The 24,557-nt window shown below is 39.5% G+C and overlaps 1 protein-coding gene across 1 annotated transcript in view; it reads right to left on the bottom strand.

The window, feature by feature from the left end:
* KAT2B (lysine acetyltransferase 2B) overlaps window positions 1–24,557 on the bottom strand; it is a 117,331-nt gene that overhangs the window by 31,158 nt on the left and 61,616 nt on the right. Inside the window, exons 4-9 of the mRNA XM_025376472.1 lie at window positions 23,997–24,089; window positions 22,484–22,665; window positions 11,941–12,132; window positions 8,718–8,824; window positions 3,792–3,917; window positions 135–271 (exon numbers count right to left, since the gene is read on the bottom strand). Coding sequence (XP_025232257.1) covers window positions 135–271; window positions 3,792–3,917; window positions 8,718–8,824; window positions 11,941–12,132; window positions 22,484–22,665; window positions 23,997–24,089 — 837 coding nt within the window. The remainder of the gene's footprint in view (window positions 1–134; window positions 272–3,791; window positions 3,918–8,717; window positions 8,825–11,940; window positions 12,133–22,483; window positions 22,666–23,996; window positions 24,090–24,557) is intronic.

Here is a 24,557-nt window from a genome sequence, read left to right as displayed (position 1 = left end):
CCACCAGGTTAAATGCAAACCAGGGTAGCATAACATGTTAACTCTCAGCATTAGCATCCCCACTTCTGACAGCTGGAGTGGCCAGGAGAGCAGAAGAGGTCTACCAGCTGGCTGCCCAGGTTTACCCCGCTGACCTCTGGTCCAAGCATTGCTGCAGGGTCCGTGATGGTAGACATAACCTCGTTGATTAATTCCATCGGAATATCCCCCATAACTCGGGGTCTCTTGGCCTCCTCCAGAACATGAGAATCAGTCATTTTCCTCTTTTCTCCTGTAATGATCAAAATAAAAGGCAAACAATGGGTGGTTCTAAACAAAAAACAAATAATACACGCTGACTAATTTTCTAACAGCACTGATGGGTATGGAGGTCAATTCTATCCTTACCACCAGGGGAAGAGGTAACAAAGGAAGATAGGAAAGAGAAGGGACAAGCTCACAATAACTGCCAACCCAATTCATTCTGAATATTCTCTACTTTCTACGATGATTTTTAACTAGATACATGAAATATTAAGGTACATGTTTCTTCATCTGCAAATGCAAAGGGGTGATTCTAGCTATTGTTTGTTAGTACTATCTAATATAGTCTCTTCGACTATAGAGAACATGGTCCATATGACACCAAAGTGTCAAAATGTTTTGAAATTTGCCTTATGGCCTAAAATAAGATCAGTCTTTTGTAAATGTGCAGTGTCTTCTTGGAAAGAATGTGTATTTTCACATTTTGATCTCTTTAACTCCATTAGCTCAAGTTTACTGATCACGTTGTATGGGCTTCCAGAGCCTTACTGATATTTTTGTCTGACCTATGAATTACTCAGTTGTTTGTTTAAATCAAATTGTTGGTTGATTTGATTATTTCTCCTTGAGGTCATGTTAATTCCGCACCCCCCGACCCCCACCCCACCATACATGTATGGAAATCAGTTTGCATTAGGCTCTGGGCTTTATTGGTTAGTTATTGCTATGTAATAAACCAACCCCAAATGCAGTCCTAAAACCATAATAACTTACTATCATAGCTCATTCATTTGGTGTGTTTACTGATGGGTGGCTGATTTCCACCAGTCTCATTCAATCTTGGCAGGCTTGCTCATGAGTCTACCCATTGATTGGAATCTCTGCTGGGCTTGGCTATACACACACACACACGTATGTGTATATATATGTATGCATATATATTATGTATATATGTCTAATATTATATATTTGAAATATACCATAAATTGTTTTATTTTTAATAAACAATGAATTTAATTTATTATAAAATGACAAACTTCATCTTTTACAATGCTTTTTTGCCTTAAAATGATGCCTCACAAAGTGAGCACAGCCACTAGCCTATCAAGTAGATGCAATCTCACCATTCCACACAATAGGAGAGGCCATGCAAAGGCAAAGAGAACTTTCTTCTACTTTCCTCATGAGATTGCATGGTAGTTTTTCTTCTCCTTTCTATTCTCATGTTTGGTTTTTCCAGTTTTTTCCAGACATAACATGTATTTATTTTTACAAGTAAATTTTTTGAATTTTTAAGATGTCTAGATCTAATTTATTTCCTCACATGTGAATCCCACTGCTATCTCAATATAACATTCTCCACATAGCATTCTCACTATCTTTAGTTGAAAAGGAGCAGAACAATACAAAGCAACTTGACTGTAGAATATTCTTCCAGAAATATTACATATTATTTACTAAATGGCTTTTGTCGAGTTCTTTTTTCTACAATTTTTTTGTTGTTTGTTTTTGGAAACAAGTAACAGTATTTTCAGACAGTTGACCAATAAGTCCTCAAATTCCATGATTCTCTAAGAGTAATGCTGAAAACTATTTATTTCATGGCTGGGGTTTGTTAATTGATATATGCCCTCTCTTGTTACGCTGCTAATGGTGTTTATGATTTTTAAAAAAAATCTGAGGCTGAATCCAAGCTCACTGGTAGAGTTTCTGGATGGATTAGTGATATCTCCCTTGGAAGTGAAAGGGAATGGTGGCATATGCTAAATATTTGGTACTTCTTATATTATAAGGTCCTCTTCTTTCCCTCTTTCATGGTACTTCATTTATTTAAAAATGTGGTCACATCCAAGATTTGTCTGATGTCCAGTCTGTGGACAGAAAAGCAACCTTCAAAACATTCTCTAACTGTGAAATGCTTCTAGGATCAAGAGATATTTTTGCCCATGTGGCAGATTACATTAATGGCCAAATTATTTACCCTCCTGGTATCTTCACTCTTTGCCATGTGACTTTGCAGTGATTCCTACGAAAGGAATAGACTACCTTTTTCCACTTCTCTACCTCTCAACTCTGAGTTCAACTATATGACTTGCTTTGGATGACAGAATGAGGCAGAAGTCAGCAGGGCATGGTGGCTCACACCTGTAATCCCAGCACTTTGGAAGGCTGAGACAGGTGGATCACCTGAGGTCAGGAGTTTGAGACCAGCCTGACCAATATGCGAAAAACTTGTCTCCACTAAAAATACAAAAATTAGCCGGGCGTGGTGGTGGGCACCTGTGATCTCAGCTACTCAGGAGGCTGAGGCAGGAGAATCGCTTAAATCCAAGAGGCGGAGGTTGCAGTGAGCTGAGATCGCACCACTGCACTCCAGCCTGGGTGACAGTGTGAGACTCCATCTCAAATAAAAAGAAAAAAAAAAAAGAATGTGGCAGAAGCAATGGTTTACAAGTTCCGAGCCTAGGCTTCAAGAGACTGTGTATTTCTTCCTGCCCTCTCTCTTCAGAAGAAGGACATGTTCCAGGTAGCCTAATAGTCCCAGGAAAATTATGAGAAATATGTAAAGCAGAGTTGCTTCAGCTTAAGTGCTCTAGCCAAGCCAAGCCCAAAACAGAGATTATAATCAATGGGTAACTTGCAAGCAAGCCCAGCCAAGATTGAGTGAGACTAGCTGAAATCAGCCAACTCTCAGGCAACACGCCAAATGAGTGGGCTATGACAATAAGTTATTACAGTTTTGTTTTTGTTTTTATTTGTTTTTGTTTTTGAGATGGAGTCTCACTCTGTCGCCCAGGCTAGAGTGCAGTGGCCGGATTTCTGGTCACTGCAAGCTCCGCCTCCCAGGTTCACGCCATTCTCCTGCCTCAGCCTCCCGAGTAGCTGGGGCTACAGATGCCCGCCACCACGCCTGGCTAATTTTTTGTATTTTTAGTAGAGACGGGGTTTCACCGTGTTAGCCAGGATGCTCTCGATCTCCTGACCTCGTGATCCACCCACCTCGGCCTCCCAAAGTGCTGGGATTATAGGCGTGAGCCACCGCGCCCAGCCAGTTGTTACAGTTTTAAGATGGCAATAACTAACCAGTACAGCCAAAAGCCTAATACAAAGTGATTTCTGGCCATTAAAATCCTGGACATGCAGAAACTGTAGTTGGTTTAAGTCTACCTTTTGCACTCCTCTGGTAATAGAGCTCCTGGGGCAAGTCACAGCCCTGTCTTTTTTTTTTTTTTTTTTTTTTTTTTGTGAGACGGAGTCTCGCTGTGTCACCCAGGCTGGAGTGCAGTGGCGCGATCTCGGCTCACTGCAAGCTCCGCCTCCCAGGTTCAGGCCATTCTCCTGCCTCAGCCTCCGAGTAGCTGGGACTACAGGCGCCCGCCACCACGCCCGGCTAGTTTTTTTCGTATTTTTAGTAGAGACGGGGTTTCACCATGTTAGCCAGGATGGTCTCGATCTCCTGACCTCGTGATCCGCCCGCCTCGGCCTCCCAAAGTGCTGGGATTACAGGCTTGAGCCACAGCCCTGTCTTACCCCTCTTAAGAGCTTACCTGGGTTTGCCTCAAGTCCAGAAGAGGCTTTGCAGGCAGGACTGCTGCTCCTTGCATTTGACTGCTCAAGGGAAGATGAGGTTGAATTGTATGAAATTGTCCCAGCCACAGGAGGTGGACTGATAACTGCCCAGGCAAAAGGAGAAGAAGGTGTTAGATGACTGACTCCTTTCTTAGGCAACAAGAAACCAAGTGCAATGGGACTACCCCATTCCTGCCCAATGCCACAAAATAAGTCATCTTTAAAACATAAGCCAAAGGCATCAAAATAACAAAGACAGTAGGGATTAAAACTCATTAAACAGAATAAGGATATCTGAGTCCATATTGATAAAATAATAAATGAATAAATAAATAAATAAGTGGAGATGAGGAAAGCTCAAGAATACCAACAAAGAAATAAGGAAGGAATGGTGGAAGTTAGTAAAAAAAAAAAAAAAATCACTATTTGGCAGCCACCATATGATAACTGATTTGAGGAAGATCATGTGTGTAGGCTAAACCTGGTGAGTATAATTTTGATGAAGACAAGATATTTATACAGTCTCAAAATATCTCCCCACAAAAGTACTTTTTTTATTAAAAAGGAGAGGTAGTAATACTGCAGTGAAGAAAGCTGGTGACCACCACCACAACCATGTGATCAAACTTAATACCAACAATCATATGCCTCCTGATGCAATGGAAAATTTGCAATAAACCACATTATTGAGACAAGAGGCAAAAACAGAAGACAGCAGATAGCTTAGATAACAATACTACATCAACATTAAATATGCTGACAGAAAACCATAGTTTTTATATTAGAGAATGTATGAGAGACATCAAAATTACTAAAGGGGCATGATGTTTGTAACTTTCAATTAATTTAGAAGAAAAAATATATATTATATATTTGTATATTATATATATTTTTTAAAATATATATATAGCTATTTTTATATAAAAAATATATTTTTAAAAGTATATATTATATATATAGCTCTTTTTTTTTTTGAGACAAAGTTTCACTCTCGTCGCTCAGGCTGGAGTGCGGCGGTGCGATCTCGGCTCACTGCAACCTTCTCTGCCTCCCTGGTTCAAGCTATTCTCCTGCCTCAGCCTCCCGAGTAGTGAGATTACAGGCACCTGCCACCACTCCCGGCTAACTTTTTGTGTTTTTAGTAGAGATGAGGTTTTGCCATGTTGAGCAGGCTGGTCTCAAACTCCTGACCTCAGATGATCCGCCCACCTCGGCCTCCTAAACTGCTGGGATTACAGGCATGAGCCACCACACCTGGCCTATATGTCTCTCTCTTTCTCTTTCTTTTTTTCCTCTCTCTCTACTCCTCCCCTAAGTTTTATATATACATGTACACACACACACACAAATTTAGGAGAAAATATATATACCTATATATAAATAATATATAATATATATTTACATGTATGAATATTTGTATATTATATATCATATATAAATAAAAATATATATTATATATAATTTTTTCTCATAAATTATATATATATATGTAAATAACTTAGGGGAAGAGTAGAGAGAGAATAAAAGAGAAAAAGAAGGGATAGAGAAAGGGTAATAATAAAGCAAGGATGGCAAAATGTTAACAATTGGTTTATAACCAGGTAAAGAATATAAAATATACAGGATTTCTTTGTCCTCTTCTTGTAACTCTACTGTGAGTTTGATAGTATTTCCAAACAAAAAGGGTTTTTATATTTTTGTTTTTTAGAAAAGGCCATTGTAGGCCGGGTGTGGTGGCTCACGCCTGTAATCCCAGCACTTTGGGAGGCCGAGGCGGGTGGATCACGAGGTCAGGAGATTGAGAGCATCCTGGCTAACACGGTGAAACCCTGTCTCTACTAAAAATACAAAAATCAGCCGGGCGCGGTGGCAGGCATCTGTAGTCCCAGCTACTCCGGAGGCTGAGGCAGGAGAATGGCGTGAACCCAGGAGGTAGAGCTTGCAGTGAGCAGAAATCGTGCCACTGCACTCCAGCCTGTGCGACAGAGTGAGACTCCATCTCAGAAAAAAAAAAAAAAGGCCTTACAAAGTAGGATGCTGTTTTGCTAGCTGTGTTGCTGACTGGTAGCTGATGAGGTGAGAGGTGACAAGGGGTATAGACATTCTCAAAAACACTGGTCACACACAAGACACAGCATGGCAGTACAGACAATTGTCAGAGAGAATGTTCATCTAACTTTCAACACAGCCACAATTCAGTCAACAAGGACATTCCCAGCAGCCAAGAAGGCAATAAAGTAAGTAAACCAAGAGAGAGAGAGATACCAACCCATAGCACTTCTAACTGAATAGCTAGTGGTTTGTCAAAAATCAGAATATACTAAAGTGCCATGCTCTATGTTTTTTTCTTCCAATATATAGCCCTTCTGAATTTCAAAGCATACTGGAGTGATTCTGAACAAAGAGAAAGCTCTGGTGATTCAGAAGACATCTGAGTATCTTGTAAAATTTCAGATCCATCCTTATGAATGTCATTTATCACAGTTGCATCGATGCGCAGACATGCTAATTAAGTAGATGATTACACTCTTCTTTTCCCCCAAGAGAACACATTGCAATTACAGTAGAACAAGAGAAGACAGCCCGCTTCTGACGGCTTCAGGTAATACTAAAGTGTACAATCCAACTTAACCTGGTGACAACCTTAGCCACAGAAAAAAGAATAAAATTTCCATACGGTCACAGACAACAACCTCTTCCTTCTCCATCCTGTACTATGACAGATAACAATGTGGCTGGAAGTTGAGCAGATTGGAGAATTTTGAGCAAACAAGGGTAAAGGGGAGTTTTCACACACAGAGAAATCCTCTCCACAGACCCACCAAAGGAGAACTATGTTGATCCTGCTGAATAACTTTGGTCCCCCACTGCCTGAGGGAGGAAATTGTTCTTCACTCATTCCTTCCACAAGTGTATGCTGTATATTGGCAGCACACACCAAGATGGTGTGATGTAGTGGTTAGAGTTCTGGCTCTCTTACTACAGTGTAATATTTAGGAATTAAATACAGGTGTGAAACCCAGTTCCGTCACTTACAAGGTCTATCTTGGGCAATTTGTTGCTCCTCCTTGAGCTTCTATTTCCTCAACTATGTGAAGGAGATCATAATTCCAACTTCCCAGGGTTTGTGAAAAGGCTTAAAGATACCAAGGAAGCTTCTTAGCCAAGCACTTAATAAATGTTTCAATTATTATTGCGACAAAACTGGGTCTCTGACCATCAAAAAGCTGCATCCACAGGAGATAAAAGACATACAGAAAAAATGGGACTAGGATAATATGAGGTGAGTATTGTCTAACACAGTCATTCTCAAATGTCGCTGCACATTAAAATTACCTGGGGGTTTTTTAAAAGTTCCAATGTCCAGGCCACACCCCAGGACAATAATCTCACACTCTGTTGGAATGGCACTCAGAAATCAGTGCATTTCAAATTCCATGGGTGATTCCATTGTGCAGTCATGTTTGAGAACCAAGGATAGGATATATTCAAGGCTCTGTGAAAGTCTGGAAGAAAAGAGATCCAGTCCTTGCTAGAAGGGATGGGAGAACTTAGGAAAGAGTTTGCAGAAGAAATGCCATTTGAAAGTTAGGTGAAATCAAATCAAAGGTAAAGTGAATAGCACAGGTACAGAGGAAGCAATGCAAAGGATATGTCCAGTAACCACAGAAAACATGTCTACTAAATGCTGATTGCTCAACTGTAGAAGAAACACGTAATAGGCACAGACAGGCCCCAAAGCACTACAGGTTTTGGACCAGAGATACATGAAATTATGACCTCAGGTTATAAAAAAGAAAAAAAAAAGGACACAAATATGTTTTTGACATGTTTTTGGTAATGAGCTCAAACAAAAAGAGTATGATTCAAATAAAATTCCTCATTCACTAGTACTTTGGTTTGTAGGGATTTAGTTATATTTACACCTAAACTTGAGCTCTAGATGAAAACCTTTTTCAAAAATCACCTCTCAAATGCACTATGCTGAGTTAAAGTTATCAGTCTCGAAAAGCTGTCCACTATATGATTCCACTTCTATGACTTTCTGGAAAAGGCAAAACTGTAAGAACAAAAAAACAGATCACTGGTTGCCAGAGCTGGAGGTAGGACTATGAATGCACTACAGAGAGGTACAAGGGAATCTGTCTGGAAGGAGGCCACTGTTCTATATTTTGATGGCAGTGGTAATTACTCAAGTATATGTGTTTGTCAAAACACAGTACGGTAAAAAGAGTACATTTTAGTACATATAAATTATACTTCAATTTTGTTTTTAAAGCAAGAATAAATCTTTTTTTCTTTGCTGGAGGCATTAGAGGCAATACTCACAAGCCCCCATATTACACATTGACCTAGAGCACTACAAAAAAAAAACTCTTGACATCAAAATTTTGCACCCCGTCTTTCCCCGTAGCCAGATATAAACTGTTTTGGCATTTCTTGCCAAACTTCTCCATGGGGTCTTCCTAGTGTCAAAGGCAGGAATTCAGATCCTCTTTCTGAGATCACTGTGACTCCAGAAGGCACCTGTCTTCCTTCCTCACAAAATGCCAACTGATGCCACTGGCTGATTTAAGCAATAGCAAGGATGCCCTGCCCCCACAGGGAAGTAGTTCACATCCTGAGACTCAAGACTGCCTCTCACTCACTATCCACCATTATACCTGGTGGTAACTTGATGTACAAAACAGATATCATAGATTTAAGAGGTCAGACAGAGACTTGATTCCTAGGTGTGTCTAGCCATCGACTGAGACTATAATTGGGTTTGGAAAGAGCCAGCATTTGACTATAGAGCTAAGCTCATTTGACTATAGAGCTAAGTATAAGTTACAGTTCACTGCAACTTACACGTCAGGTTGGCCTTCCTGGTTATTCTCTGATTTGTGTAAAAGGAAACTCACCTGTTTGGATGCCTAGCTGGCTGGTTCTGGACGAGGCTGAGAGAAAATCCTGATCCCAAATGGGAGAGTTTTGACTATAAACTTCTTCTTCTAGCATGGACAGAAATCTAGACACAAGAGTAATAGAAATAAGATTTTTTTAAAAAAACAAAAAAACTACTGTAAAGACAACAGCCCTAATAATCTGTGGCAATCACCTTAACATCAGTGTCTCAAACCTTCAATCAGAAATATAATGGAGAATTACAACCCAAATTATGATTTAGTTGGGCAGCCCTGGTATATACAAATACAGAAATGCATTTATACAAATGTTTACTCTTTTGACCCTGCATAGTTTAACACAACATAGGATACAGACACATGAATTACATCAGTAGAAATGCATTAATCTTCCTCAGTGAATCTCAGAGCATGATTTCAGCCCTCCATATAGCTGCATTGTCACTGTCATTATCTTCACAAAAGTTACTAATATTTATTGAGTGCTTACTTTGTGCCTGCACTGCTCTAAGAACTTCTTACTGAATCCTCACATCAACTCTATGAGTTATATTTTCTATTTTTATTTGTCACGCACATGTATAGCTCTCACTACATGATAGGCAGTGTTGTAAGTGGTTGATGTATACTAACTCACTTGATCTTTTTAACAACCCTATGAGATAAAATTCATACCCATTTCACAGACGAAGAAAGTAGGGCACAGAGAAGTTAAATAACTCGATCAAATTCCTGCAACTAGTAAATGGCAGGATCAGGATTGGAACAAGTAACAAATTAATTACTATGCTAACTTTAAACCAAATAGATCTCAAGTTTTAGCAACCCATAAAAATCATCTGGAAACCTTATTAGAAATACAGATGCTTATCAGAATAGGGCAGGTGATTTTAAAAACTTAAAAATTAAAAGAGAAAAAAAGAAAAAAGAAATACAGATACCTAAGTCCCTCTGAGGCTTACTGAATTTTTGTTTGCCAATAAAAGGGGGAAAAATAGAAATATCTAAAAGCACTAAAAATAGTTCAGAGTGGTGAAGCTATCAGTGGTCTTCTTCATTTTTTCCCCGAACCAAATTTTCTTCACTTTTAGAATGAAATATAGATACAAAACTTTAAAAAAACTTTGTAATTAGGTGAATGGGGAAAGAGGCACATGTTAAAGCCAAGTGGGAAAAAAGGCAGCACATATGAAGAATAGGAAGATAAGAATGTAAGCCCTGAAAATGCATCTGAGAACTGCAGAGACCTCCCTGGGTGCTGGGAAGCCAGTCCCAGCTCTAACTCTGAAACAGTGCCCAAGACTCAAATAATACCTCAGGTTTCAACATGTGTGGTTCTGCTGCCAAAACTGTAGGTATAAATCCCCAATAGCCTTAAATGTTGTCATATTCGGTGAAAAGGAATTTAAAAGGAGAAGTGGGTGGTAGTTTTACCCCACCATTAGTAATAGAGAAGAAAAGAAGGCAGCATGGATGTTTTAGCTCTTAGCATAAGCATGCCAGAACTATGGGCTGAGGGAACAAAACACACTATAATTAGCAAATATCTGCAAGAAGCAAAATGAATTTGTTATGGGAAAAATCTTATTATGCAAAGTAACTAAAATTTCTCTTTAAATACCATAACAGGTGTTGGGAAGGGAGGAGTCTTCTTTTGTCCCTTGACTCAGAGACAGAATGACAGCTATCACCTGAAAACATAAAATGCTGCTTATATGGCAAATGTAATAGATACATAAGGAAGAAAACTGCTTCAGTCTCTAAGGAAAGGAGCTTACATCAGTTAAAAGACACTGAAATACATGAGTGTGCCCTAATTTCATAACCCGTTTTGGGAGCAAAATCCAAACTGCAGTTTAAGTGCTTCAGAATCTCCCTCCACAGAGGACAACAAAATGTTCATGTCATGACTTAGTCTCATGTACTGGTTCTCTAAAGAAAATTTTGACAATCAGGTTGCTGAAATATATGTGCAAATATTAGGTGTTCCACCAAAGCCCATCAGAATTACTCATGACATCTATCTAAGGTTTAGGATTTGGGTTAAAATGCCATGGAATCTTCAGTCCATTTCTCTCAGAAAACCATTTTGGTTTTTTGTTGTTTTGTTGTTTTTGTTATTGTTTTGAACCTAACTTATTGTTATGAATTAAAACTCTACCTTTAGTGAGACAAAAATTCTGTAATCTAGTAATACTATCTGAATAATAAAAATCTAGTTTCTCAAACAAACGGGGTTTCATCAATCTTTCATCAAAGAATCCTTACTCTCAAATTCTATTCTGTACATCAGCAGTTCAGAAAGGTGTGGGGAAGGAAGGCTATATCATACCTAGCCAGTCTTTTCAAATTACGCCTTTTACCTTCCTGACCAAATGCTGATCTAGGCAGAATGACAACCACAAAATGAACTGTCTCATTCATTTCTCGCTGTTATTGCTCCATGAGAAGTCATCAACTGTACCCTTAGCCTATCTCACCAGCATCCAACCTCTTAGCTTAAATTTTTGGTTCTTAGCATTAAAAATGCATTTCCAAGGCCAATGGTGCAGCACCGCAACTTTCTATTGCTTTAAAGCATTTCCTTCCCTTTAAAATATTTAAATGATTATTTATGCCTTGGAGCTCTGACAGGTGCAAGAAGCACCAAAGTATGCATATTCTACAAGAAATTTAGCATAGAGGTTCAAAGGTCATGCTGAAGGAGGTCTCTATTCCTCTTCATCCCTGCTTTTGCAGTCTAGTTTCCAAAGAGTGGGGTCAAGTCTACTATAGCTGAGGCAGGGATGGTTCACCAGTGCTTAGAAAAAGTTGGAGAAATTGAATGGAAAAAAAAAAAAAGCCACTTGGCTACTTCTGCACCATTTCTGAGTGGCTGGAAAATGTACCTAAACATTCTCCCTCATCTTTCTAGAGCTTCCTGGCCGCTGAATATACAAAAGAAAGCACCGCCCCATTCTATGAGAGTCAGAGACAATGACTCAGGTAGGATGAGGAGGGGATAAGGGAGCAATGACGGCAGTCAACCCAAAGTCAGGCTAATAAACGGACTGGAAAATACCCAAGAAGATTCACAAAGGGAACTGAGGGTCTTTTCTCCCTCCTCCTTGGAATGCTTTTTCTGTCATTCCTGATCTTGTTATTTATGCGGGCGCTGGCATTGTAGTTAGCAACCTCAAGCTCTGGGATCAAACAAAGACCAGCAAAACCTCTCCCTTACTTTGGGAAATGGGTGAGGATTAGAGTTCGTTTTTCAAGAGGCAGTTTATCCTTTTCCTGTCTTGCTTGTTCCAGGAGTTGTCGCCTCATAACGGTGAAGACCGAGCGAAGCAATGTTCTCCCAAACACCTGTGTGGTTTCGTACCGAGGTAGACTGTCACAGAACTGTGGCACGTTGCAGTAACACAGCCACCTGCGACAAGAGAAGTCAAGCACCATGAATATCCTGTAAACCCCCAGGACATCAGAAATATCCAATTATGTTTATCTCGTACTATTAACCATAGCAGAAAAAAACTAGGCCTGCAATAACAAGCAACAATATCCCTACCAGCTAGTGAAACTTGGGAATTAGCTTGCCTTTACACCACCATGTGTGTCTAATTCTGTTAAAATCAACTTATTCTGCAGCATCACACAGTGAGTCCTGGAGTCAAACAGCCCCTGGGATCAAATTCCTGCTGTGCCACTTAACTAGCTGCATAACTTTGAAAATTTAATTACGCTATTTAGCCTATCTTTCCTTACCTGTAAAATGGGGACAACAATAATACCTACTTCATTGGGTTCTTGTGAGCATTAAATGAAATACTGTATATAAAAGACACAGTATAACTGGAGTTACTGGCACACTAATGGTAGTTTAAGAAAAAGAAAAAATTAAAGGAGAAGCTGAGGAAGTCTCTTCTGTGAAAGAATCAGAATTAACCACCTTGTCCTCTGACTAAAAGGTTAAGATTTATTTAAAAAGCCTACACAGCACTTATCGGAGGTTTGGTGGGAAGACAACGATCTCCAGTACTGTTTAAAACTCAGTCAAAAATGTAGGAAGTATTAAGCTTCTACCACCTGTCACCTAGGTACGTTTTTCAATGACTCAGACTCAAAGTCAAAAATGCACCTCAGCATCACTGCACGATGCTGGAGGAGGACCAGACCAGAGGGAAGCCGGGAGTTTCCTTGAGATCTGACCACAGTTCCAGGGTACACTGACAACAGAGGTCATCTAATTTAGAAAGTGCATTTGGCCAACATACAGTAGAGAGTAAAAATCTATTCAAAAATAAACCTCTTTCTTTTTCTCTCTTTTTTTGAGACAGGGTCTCACTGTGTCACCCAGGCTGGAGTGCAGTGGTATAATCTTGGCTCACTGCAACCTCCACGTCCTGGGTTCAAGTGACCTCAGCCTGCCGAACAGCTGGGACCACAGGCATGCACCACCACACATAGCTAATTTTTTTGTATTTTTTATAAAGACGGGTTTTCACCATGTTGCCCAGGCTTGTCTCGAACTCCTGGACTAAAGAGATCCACCCACCTCGGCTTCACAAAGTGTTGGGATTATAGGCATGAGCTACCACACTCAGCCAACCATACTTTTTTTTTTTTTTTTTTTTTAATCTCCTAGAAGTGAAAGATGTGAATTTCCCAGGACCCAGCAACATAAATGTAACAGTGGTAGCCATGGAGGGTGGCACCAAACGAGGAAAAGGTCAAAAAGCGTTATTCCACAGATTCTTATTCCTCGAGAGCAGACCCAAATCACCCTCTTCTAGGAAAGGACTGCCTTCCAAAAATCAAACCTCTCCTCTCTATGTGCTTTCCTGTTCTCCTTTAAAACGGGAGACAGCTCTCCAATGTGCCCAAGCTGCTACAAAAAGCTCCCGATGAACTTTGAGCCCTTTAATGAAGAGAGGAATAATATTATTCATGCTCCTGACATTTTTTAAAAAATCTTATTCTGTATTATAAAATATTTCGCCTGTATGTGTGCTGGTGGTGGAAATGGTGGTAGCTGTCGCAGTGGTTCAAACACCTTTGGAGAAAATGCTTTCATTAGTGTTAGTTCGTCTGCCTAGATTCAAAAATAACCTAAAACTTCCGCTACTATTTCTATTTCTTCTCTCAACTTTTTTCCTTTAATAATTTACACCCCAAATGTCGTTTATGTTTACAATACTGAAATGGGTACCTCAAGTGTTAATGTTGTCTCTTGTCTGAAAGAGTGATCTTGGTAGCAGAAAAAAACTAGAAAGTGCATTTATTTTGTAATTCATAAGGTGCTTCATATGGAAATTCATTGCTTTCAAAGTCAATTCTTCGCTAGATGTTAGTCTGTGGCCACTTAATTAAGTTAAAAGAATGGGCTGGCCAGGCATGGCATGGTGGCTTACACCAGTCATCCCAGTGCTTTGGAAGGCCCAAGCAGGAAGACTGCTTGAACCCAGGTTCGAGACCAGCCTGGGCAACATAGTAAGATGCCCATCTCTACAGAAAGTTTAAAAATTAGCCAGGTGTATTGGCACATGCCTACAGTCCTAGCTACTTGGGAAGCTGAGGAGGTAGGATTGCTTGAACCTAGGAGTTCCAGGCTGCAGTGAGCTATGATTGTGCCACCGCAATGCAGCCTGGGTGAGAGTGACAGAATGAGACACTGACATGCTATCTATCTATCTATCTATCTATCTATCTATCTATCTATCTATCTGGGGCTGAGGGGAAGTCAGATCCCAAATAACTAGTAATGAAACTATAAATGTAGAGTTAAACAGTCACAAATCTTCATAATCAGAAGTTCAATTTCGTGAGACTTAGGCAATCACAAGACTATCTGTAAGACTTAATATGGTCACGTCTTTCATGTCTTGCTTAACAATGGGAATACATTCTGGGAAATGAGTCAGGTGATTTTATCATCGTGCAAACACTGGAGAGTGTTCCTACACAAACCTAGATGGTAGAACCTACTACACACTTGGCACCTAGGCTCTATGGCAGAGGTCCGCAACTTTTTTGGCACCAGGGATTAGTTTCATGAGACAATTTTTCCATGGCTAGGGGGTAGAAGGGATGGCTTCGAGGTGAAGCTGTTCGACCTCAGATCATCAGGCCTTAGACTCTCAGAAGGAATGCGTAACCTAGGTCCCTCACATACACAGTTCACAATAGGGTTCGTGCTCCTATGAGAATCTAACGCCACCACTGATCTGACAGGAGGTGGAGCTCAGGCTGTAACGCTCACTCGCCCACCACTCACTTCCTGCTGTGCGGCCTGGTTCCTAACGAGCCACAGACCCATGGTGGACCATGGCCCAAGAGTTGGGGACCCCTGCTCTATGGCATAGTCTATTGCTCTTAGGCTGCAAACCTGTACAGCATGTTACTGTACTGAATACTACAAGCAACTGTAACATAATGGTAAGTATTTGTATATCTAAATATACCTAAACAAAGAAAGATACAGCAAAATTTTGGTATACTCTTAAAGGACGACTGTCATTATATATGGTCCATTGCTGACTAAAACGTTGTTATGCAGAACATGACTAAATTTTAAAAATAACAAAATATGTCCAATCTTCTGCAATGAAAGGTTTAAAGATTTATTGTCCAATAAAGCTTTCACTGGTGATGGGGATGATTCTATGTCTCTGCTATCCAACACAGTAGCCACCAGCCACTGGTAACTATTGAGCACTGGAAATGTGGCTAGTATGACCGAGAAGTTTAACTTTTAATTTTATTTAATCAATTTCAATTTTACTTTTAAGTGGAAACAGTGTGAAATGTTTTCCCATTAAACACAACTTGATTGTTCTAGTAGGACTCCATTTAGTTTTAATTGTTTAAAATTTAGCTACTGAATTAAGATGTGTGAATACACACTGGATTTGGCCGGATGCAGTGGCTCACACCTGTAATCCCAGGACTTTGGGAAGTTGAGGCAGGTGGATTACCTGAGGTCAAGAGTTCAAGACCAGCCTGGGGAACATGAGGAAACCCCATCTCTACTAAAAATATAAGTATTAGCCAGGCATGGTGGCAGGCACCTGTAGTCCCAGCTACTTGGGAGGCTGAGGCAAGAGAATCGTTTGAACCTGGGAGGCGAAGGTTGCAGTGAGCCGAGATCATACCACTGCACTCCAGTCTGGGAAACACAGCAACACTCCATCTCAAAAAAAAAATAAAAAAAAAAGGAAAAAGCAAAATAAACACTGGATTTGGAGGTTTGAAGGACTCAGTACCAAAAAAGTAAATATATATCCTTAATAATTTTTCACAATGGTTACATGGTGAAATTATATTTTTGTGCATTTTTTGTTTTTGTGGTTTGTTTTGTTTTGTTTAGTTTTTGAGACAGAGTATTGTTCTGTGCCCTAGGCTGGAGTGCAATGGCATGATCTCAACTCACTGCAACCTCCACCTCCCCATTCAAGCTACTCTCCTGTCCCAGCCTCCTGAGTAGCTGGGATTACAAGTGTCCGCCACCATGCCTGGCTAATTTTTGTATTTTTAGTAGAGACAGGGTTTCTTTTTTTTTTTTTTTTGAGGTGGAGTCTCGCTCTGTCGCCCAGGCTGGAGTGCAGTGGCCGGATCTCGGCTCACTGCAAGCTCCGCCTCCCGGATTTACGTCATTCTCCTGCCTCAGCCTCCTGAGTAGCTGGGACTACAGGCGCCCGCCACCTCGCCCGGCTAGTTTTTTGTATTTTTTAGTAGAGACGGGGTTTCACTGTGTTAGCCAGGATGGTCTCGATCTCCTGACCTCGTGATCCGCCCGTCTCGGCCTCCCAAAGTGCTGGGATTACAGGCTTGAGCCACCGCGCCCCCGAGACAGGGTTTCATCATGTTGGCCAGGCTGGTCTCGAACTCCTGACCTCAAGCAATCCACCCGCCTTGGCCTCCCAAAGTGCTAGGATTACTGGCGTGAGCCACCATGCCCAGGCAAAATGGTATTTTTGATATATTGTGTAAAAAAAAAATATATATATATATTATTGGTCAGGTGTGGTGGCTCATGCCTGTAATCCCAGCACTCTGGGAGGTCAAGACAAGCAGATTACTTAAGGTCAGGAGTTCGAGATCGGCCTGGCCAACATGGTGAAACGCCGTCTCTACTAAAAATACAAAAATGAGCCAGGTGTGGTGGTGCATGCCTTTAATCCCAGCTACTCGGGAGGCAGAGGCAGGGGAATGGCTTGAACCCAGGAGGTGGAGGTTGCAGTGAGCCAAGACTGAGCTACTGCACCCCAGCCTGGGAGACACAGCAAGACTCCGTCTCAAAAAAAAAAAGATATATATATAAAATTCAAAATAATTTCTTATATCTATTCATTTTATATGTAGTTACTAGAAAATTTTAAATTATATATCTGGCTTGCATTTTTGGCTCATACTATATATCTATTGGACAGCGCTGATTTAGAGTCTAAAGAGCATTTCCATCTGAGGAGAGATCTGCAGACGTCTAAGGCTCTAAGACTGACATTATTTCTCCTACAAAGATGATAGGTTATAAATATTATCATAAAATCCTAAAAAGTTATCCAAAAGTGCTTTAACAGGTTATTCAATCTTCCCAGGGTAGAAGAAGACAGCATAGATTGTTATTAGCTAGTAAAAATTTTCAAATAATGGGTTTTTATTCACTTCCTCAAAGTCATTTTATAGACCTCAATTTATGCTTTTCAACTTTTTCTTAACTTTCAAGATTAATCTTATTTTGTAATCTGTAAAGTTCACAGTAGATTAAGACAATGAGGCCAAGTCAGTGTGTGTGTGTGTGTGTGTGTGTGTGTAAGAGACAGAAAGAATGAGTGTGTGTGTGTACTTCTAGTGTTGTTTTAATACACTGATTGATATTATTGCACATAGTGAGACAGAAAGAAGGAAATGGACATGCATGGGTGCATGCATTCCTCCAAAGAAGTAACTGTAGGAAAAGATTTTACCTACATGACTGATTTCAGGTCTACTAAAAAGAAGCTTAAAAATGATAGTTCATTCATTTTTGTATGTCTAATAAGGATGGTATTTGTATGCTATTTTCTGACTGTTCAAATAACTCCCAGATTTTTCACATCATCATGATGATTTGTAACTTCTGTGAACAGAATTTTAAAACGTGAACACAGAAGACCAACTCATTCTACTGACTTGCTGAACTGAAAATCCTGTGGTTTTCAGGAATAAACTGACCTGCCCTAGTTCACAGGGACTGAGGCCCAGTTACTACTGAAGTCCAGACTAGAAGTCAGATCTCCTGTTTCCTAGTGTTCCTTGTGTGCTTCCTGATAAATTCTGTTCTAGATTAAATGTCTAATAATGAATGCTCAGTACACATGGCAATAGGCTATACATCATAGAAGAATGGCTGAATGGCTGAATAAAACTGTTTCCCAAAACAAACAAGTTAGTTTCAGCTAACTTGCTATGTATTCTTTTTCTTCTTCTCTCTTTTTTTTTTTTTTTTTTTTTTTTTTAAGACAGGGTTGTGCTCTGTCGCCCAGGCTGGAGTACAGTGGTAGGATCATGGACGGCTCCATGCAGCTTTGACCTCCTGGGCTCAAGCAATCCTCCCACCTCAATCTCCAGAGTAGCTGGGACCACAGGCACATGCCATCACACCCAGATAGTTTATTAATTTTTTTTGTAGAGATGAAGTCTCACCCTGTTGCCCAGGCTGGGCTCAAACTCCTGGGCTCAAGCGATCCTCCCACCTCAGCCTCCCAAAGTTGCTGGGATTACAGGCATGAGCTACTGTACCCAGTCGCTCTGTATTCTTGTGAAACATCTCCTCAGTGTGGGTGTAAGCTTTAACTTTCAAAAGTTCTACACAATTCAAAATCTAAGACTAATTACTTGCCACTTTCCTTCAGCAGACTGTTGGTGAGTTGTAGTTTAAGAAGCCATAATCCTCTGACTTTCTTTTCGGGTTATTTCTTCATGGAATTATAATAGTGTACTGTCATGAAATTCAGGAACTTCAAAATATTTGCCCACATTTTTTTCTATAACCACAGTGCTTCTGCAAGTATATATTAGGTACAGTTAACATACACTTATGTAACAATATTTAGGCTGAGTGTGGTGGCTCACGCCTTTAATCCCAGCACTTGAGGAGGATGAGGTAGGCAGATCACCTGAGGTTAGGAGTTCGAGACCAGCCTGGCCAACATGGTGAAACCCCATCTTTACTAAAAATACAAAAATTAGCCAGGCATAGTGGCACACACTTGTAATCCCAGCTACTCAGGAGGCCAAGGCAGGGAAATCGCCTGAACCCAGGAGGCGAAGGTGGCAGTGAGCCGAGGTCACACCACTGCACTCCAGCCTAGACAACAGAGCGAGACTCCATCTCAAACAAAAAAGGATTATTTATATTTGTCTTTAATTCAGAACAGAGAAGTAAGTTAAGCAGTACTACTGTCCAGTCTGCTTTTAATTTTTATGGAATAAATATTTACAAGTTAGCTCTGTAATGAACACAATCATTTTCTAAGTCCAGTCTTTTCCACAAAGAATCCTGTTTAACTTCATTTTCAGACTGATGTACTGCAAACATTTTCGGCACATCTTTGTTCTAATATTTACAGTAACTGCCCTAAGTTATAAGCTGAACCAGCGTTATAGGTCCTGAGGTTCTCTTACAGTAACATCAAGATAAAGCCTGCTGGTGCCTGCAGCCAGTAATATTACCCATTTTTGAGAAGATCAGTATCAGTGAGACATCATGCTGTGGTGGTATGTGGTTTTTTTAATTCCCCATGTGGTCATGGCAGTGAGGTTTTACTCTGAATATTGATTCTCCTAATTTTCACAGGTTGTTCCTCTCTACTTCCCTTTCCTCATCAACATGACGCGATGGTGGGGACGCGGGGGAGGCTGGTGTCATCTACCTTCATTTCCTTATTTATTATTAATAGGGGTTCTTGGTCTACATTTCACCTAGAAATCAGCAGGTTTCAGACCTCATCAGGGCATATTCATTTCAGTTTCTCTCAGCAAGTTTCTCTTTTCCATTGTCTGACTCTACTCTTTGCCTTCAGCTGTTGGCTCAGGATGCTGGGCTATAAAGGACTCTTTTGCCGTTTTTCTATTCCCTGCTATCTTAATTTCTAAAGTGATATTCAAATAATTACACGCTCACTCAATTATACATTTAAGGCTTTAGCTTAATAGCTCCACATTGGCAGTGACTGAGTTTTAGAGAACAATGTGCATGGGAGGAAAATGATGATGAGCATCTTCCCGGCACCTGTTCTGTGTGTCAGAAACTACATACAAACCACCCATGGAATACATACAAAACTCATGGCACTTGGACAGAGAAAGAAATCAAAGGTCTCTTTAGACCAGAGACCGGTCTAAAGCTCACATAACAAGGGAGAGATGGACCCACACCATTCAAACCCAGCACTCATCCAAACCAATTTCCATTTTTACTACTTCTTAAGTATTTGTAAGTGCCACCAACTTCTTAGTAATTCTCAAAGACTACCTTGCATTTTTCTTCTGTTTTCTAAAATATTATAGCTGGGCACAGTGACTCACACATGTAACCTCAGCACTTTGGGAGGCCAAGATGGGAGGATCGCTTGAGGTCAGGAGTTTGAGTTCAGCCTGGGCGACATAGTGAGACCCCATCTCTATAAAAAATAAATAAATAGACAGGCATGGTGGCATGTGCCTGTAGTCCCAGCTACTCAGGAGGCTGAGATATATGAATTGCTTGAGTCTAGGAGGTTGAGGCTACAGTGAGCTATGATCATGCCACTGCCCTCCAGCCTGGGATACAGAATGAGACACTATCTCTAGAAAAAAGAAAAAGAAAAAGAAAACAAAATATAGAAATGTCTCCCAAGCTGCTTCACAATTAATTCTCCTTTTTCTTGATGAAACAATTACTTTCTCTGTTAAAAGTGGCAAATGAATTCAGGGCCTTGGCTTTGACAAATATTTAGCTTTGTCAATTATTCACAGATGGGATTAAAAGCTATGTATTTTTGAGAGACTTATCGTCTCAACTCTTATTATAAACAAGAGTTTCAATAATATAGGACTATTGTTAATGTAAAATCCTAAAATGAAAGATACAGAAATAAAGATATAATTTAAAAACTTATTTTGAAGAAATCTGCAATTCCTATAAATATCAATTATTAAGGAGAAAATACTTTGTAACTGAAATTGCATATATTGTAAAAGTAAAGAGAAAGAGAGGAAAAGGGTGTGCTACACATGAAATTCGGTCAATGACAGAGAGGAAAGCTTATTTTAAATTATACCATTCTTCCATGTTATCTGCTGTTACAGAAAATAACCTGGGCACAAGTGGTCTTGACAGGCTATCAAAAGATACTACTGCCCACTTTAAATCAGGAAAAAAATAAGCACTAAAGCTCCCTAATATCCCCTGATGGAAGCTTGATGTGCCTCTGAAATACAAACAGAGAAAAGTTACAAAAAAGTTGAAAAGAATAGATGACCCAAGTCACACTCCTACAAATGAAAATAAATGTAGGTCATTATATTTTGTATGGTACAAGTTTAAGATTTGTAAAACCAATTCTATTATTCTGCAAGTAATAAGCAATAAAAATAAATTTCCACTTTAGAAGAAAATATATGTTTAATCCAAGACTATCTGCAGAGTTTGAATATCCAGCAATAGAGAAATGGTTAGGTAAATTAGGGTAAATCAACTCAATGGACTATAATGTAATCTGTGAATTGTTTGATATGATGTTAAGTAAAGAGACAAAGGCTACAAAATTCTACATTTTCTTTCATTATAACTAATATAAAATGTTATTTAAAGGGACAAAACCTGGAAGATAATATGTATAATGATATCAGTTCCATCACAGTTCTGGATCTAAGCTAATCTTCCCTTTAAAAGAAAAAAAATTTTTTTAAGACAGAGTCTTGCTCTGTTGCCCAGGCTGCAGTGTAGTAGCACACAATCTCAGCTCACTGCAAACTCTGCCTCCTGGGCTTAAGTGATTCTCTTGCCTCAGCCTCCCAAGTAGCCGGGATTACAGTCATGTGACACCATGCCCAGCTAATTTTTGTATTTTTGGTAGAGATGGGGTTTCACCATATTGACCAGGCTGGTCTTGAACTCCTGATCCAAGTGATCTACCCACTTTGGCCTCCCAAAGTGCTAGGATTATAGGCATGAGCCACCGTGCCCAGCCCAAAAAAAAATCTGTAACTTCATTATATGGTCATTGCATTTTTTGAGTGAGGGTTCTAATTAATTTCAGAGTTATAGTGTAGCTATCTAGTCAGCGATATTCAATAGATAAATAATACAAGTCACATATGGATTTTAAATTTTCTAGTAGCCACAATGGAATGGTAAAAACAGGTAAAATTAACTTTAATATATTTTATTTAATCCAATATATCCAATGTACTATCATTTCTACAAGTAATCAATATTTTAAAACTATTAATGAGCAATTTTAAACTCTTTTTTGGTACAATCATAGAAATCTCAATTCAAACTAGCCACATTTTCAAGTGCTCATATGGCAAGTGGCTATCATACTGGGTATAGATGATTTACATCCCTCACCCCTCAACATATTATGACAGTAATGAAAAGTAAGAGTTTGTAAGTTAAATTATAAAGATATTATCTCTGAATTAGATGGAGTCATAATGATAACTAGGCAACCCTCTACTTACAGAGTCAAGTAGAATTTTATGTCTGTAACAGGCTTTATGGGGCCAAAGGAAAAGAACTTGCATCTGATTACCTTGTGTAGTTCTCTTTGTATCCAGAGATATCATCATTGGGAGATCGCAGTCTTCGTTGAGACGGTGCCTCCAGATGCCAATAGTTGATGCGGTTTAGGAACATTTTTGCCAACTCAACTATTGTTTGCCTTTCTTTTGCTGGCAGGTGACTAAATTTGTACTGTACAAAGTTATTCACACCCTTAAAAAGAGGGAAGGCAATTTCTTCATGCAGCTATGCAATCATACTAATTCTGAACACCCACACAGGCAGCACGACTGGTGGTTATTAGCAAAAGAACAGACATTTCTCTATTCACAAAAATCTCTTCCTTTTCCCTAAAAGAAAATAGCAATCCCCAGTGGGAATCTTGCCTCAGATCACAGTGGATGAAAAGTGACAAGACAGAGAGGTTGTGAGTTATGACTTTACACCTGCTGAAATCCTGAAGCATTAAGGAGAAAATCAAAACCATGAACTGAAAAGGTCAAAACCCTGAATCAAGAAAATATGACTGTTGTGCAGAATAATTATTGCTCCACTATCAGCAGAGTAGCCCACATATAATGCAGTTCTTAGATAAATATTACGTTTTTACATTACAAAAATGCTAATCAAAAGGCTGCTATCATGCCTGCCACTGAACTAAATAACTAAAATTTAAACTCTTTACTATCATTTGTTCGAAGTCAATAAGCTTACCAAAATATATATATCATTCAGAATTATGGGCTTTTAAAAAAACTGTTAATTTAATCTTTCTATAGAATATTCCCATCTCATCTAATTTCAAATAAAAGAGCAATGAATTCTTATTTCATAGAGTTTGGAGGCAAAATAAAATTTACTGAAAACTGACTGATAAAAATGCATTTACTTTTAAGGACTCTGGTATCATGACTTCAGTAGTCATTCTCACCAAAAAATTCAGTCCAGAGTCTTTTTGTTTAGCCAAACAATGAAAGGCTAAAAAAGTGATGCTAATGAAAGATACTGACAACACCTAACAGAAAAACTCTTTACATTTTAACAGATTCCCTGAGTAAAACGGCTTCTTTCCAGGAATCATAATGTAGCAGGAAGTCCATTTCTGGGTACAAAATCTTATTTCCTTTTTGCTTTTTTTGCTTGACTTACAATGTTTTTCACATTGCTACTAAATTCCCTCACCTCAATAGGCTTTCTCAGACAGTGCCAAGCAAATGGACAAAGACTTCATTTTAAAGCATCAACAACAAGAAAAAGCACATTTCATGTGTTCTTACAAACTACATGTTCTACTTAATGTTTTTCTTCCCCACACACACAGTAAACTCTGAGTATATAACAACCCTAAAAGGCAAAAGCTAGATCATGTATTAAATTAGGTATACACCTCTGATCCAAAGCCTCCAGGACAATTTCCACAGACTGGTAAACATCTCTAACCTGGGTATGGAGGAGGGAAGCCATAGACAGACATGTAAAAGGAGGATTAAAAGATTTCTTCAGCCTTAAGCCAATAAAAAGGGGACTTTTTAAAATCTTTTTACCTGTTCAATGCTAGGTTTTTCAAATGGGGGTTTCTTTTCCAAAGAGCCTTCAACCACAGGTTTTCCTCTTTGTAAAATAGACTTTCTCAAGAGCTGCAAAGAAATCATTTAAAAAAAAACTTAATTGCTATGTCTGTCTCTCTCTCCTCTCTCTTCTGTCTCTCTCTCTTACACACACACACACACACACACACACAGCCTTTAAAGGAAGTTGCCATATTCTATTTATCTTAACTATATATAAACAAATCCTTAAGTCAATAAAATGGGCAACGAATATCAGGTAACCCAAATTGGCCTTCATGTCCATAGCCAAAGTTATGAGGAACTGGACATCTTTCATATTCTGGGCAGCCTAGGCCACCCGTGCTGGTCCAACAGACACCACTGTTCCATTCACTTCCCTCTTCTCCTACTGTTTCTGGCTTTCCATTGACCCAGAGGCCTGGTATGCAACCCTACACACTTGGCACATGCCCCTTCAGGCCACTGTAGGTGTGCTGAAGCTCTAGAGGATCTTATTTAAAGACGTGAAAGACCAAGATCTATTCTGCACAAAGG

Source organism: Theropithecus gelada, chromosome 2 (genome assembly GCF_003255815.1).
Source record: "Theropithecus gelada isolate Dixy chromosome 2, Tgel_1.0, whole genome shotgun sequence".
NCBI classification, from domain to species: Eukaryota; Metazoa; Chordata; class Mammalia; order Primates; family Cercopithecidae; genus Theropithecus; species Theropithecus gelada.
The sequence above is the reverse complement of the archived record's forward strand: the minus strand, read 5'-3'. Positions and strand labels throughout refer to the sequence as shown.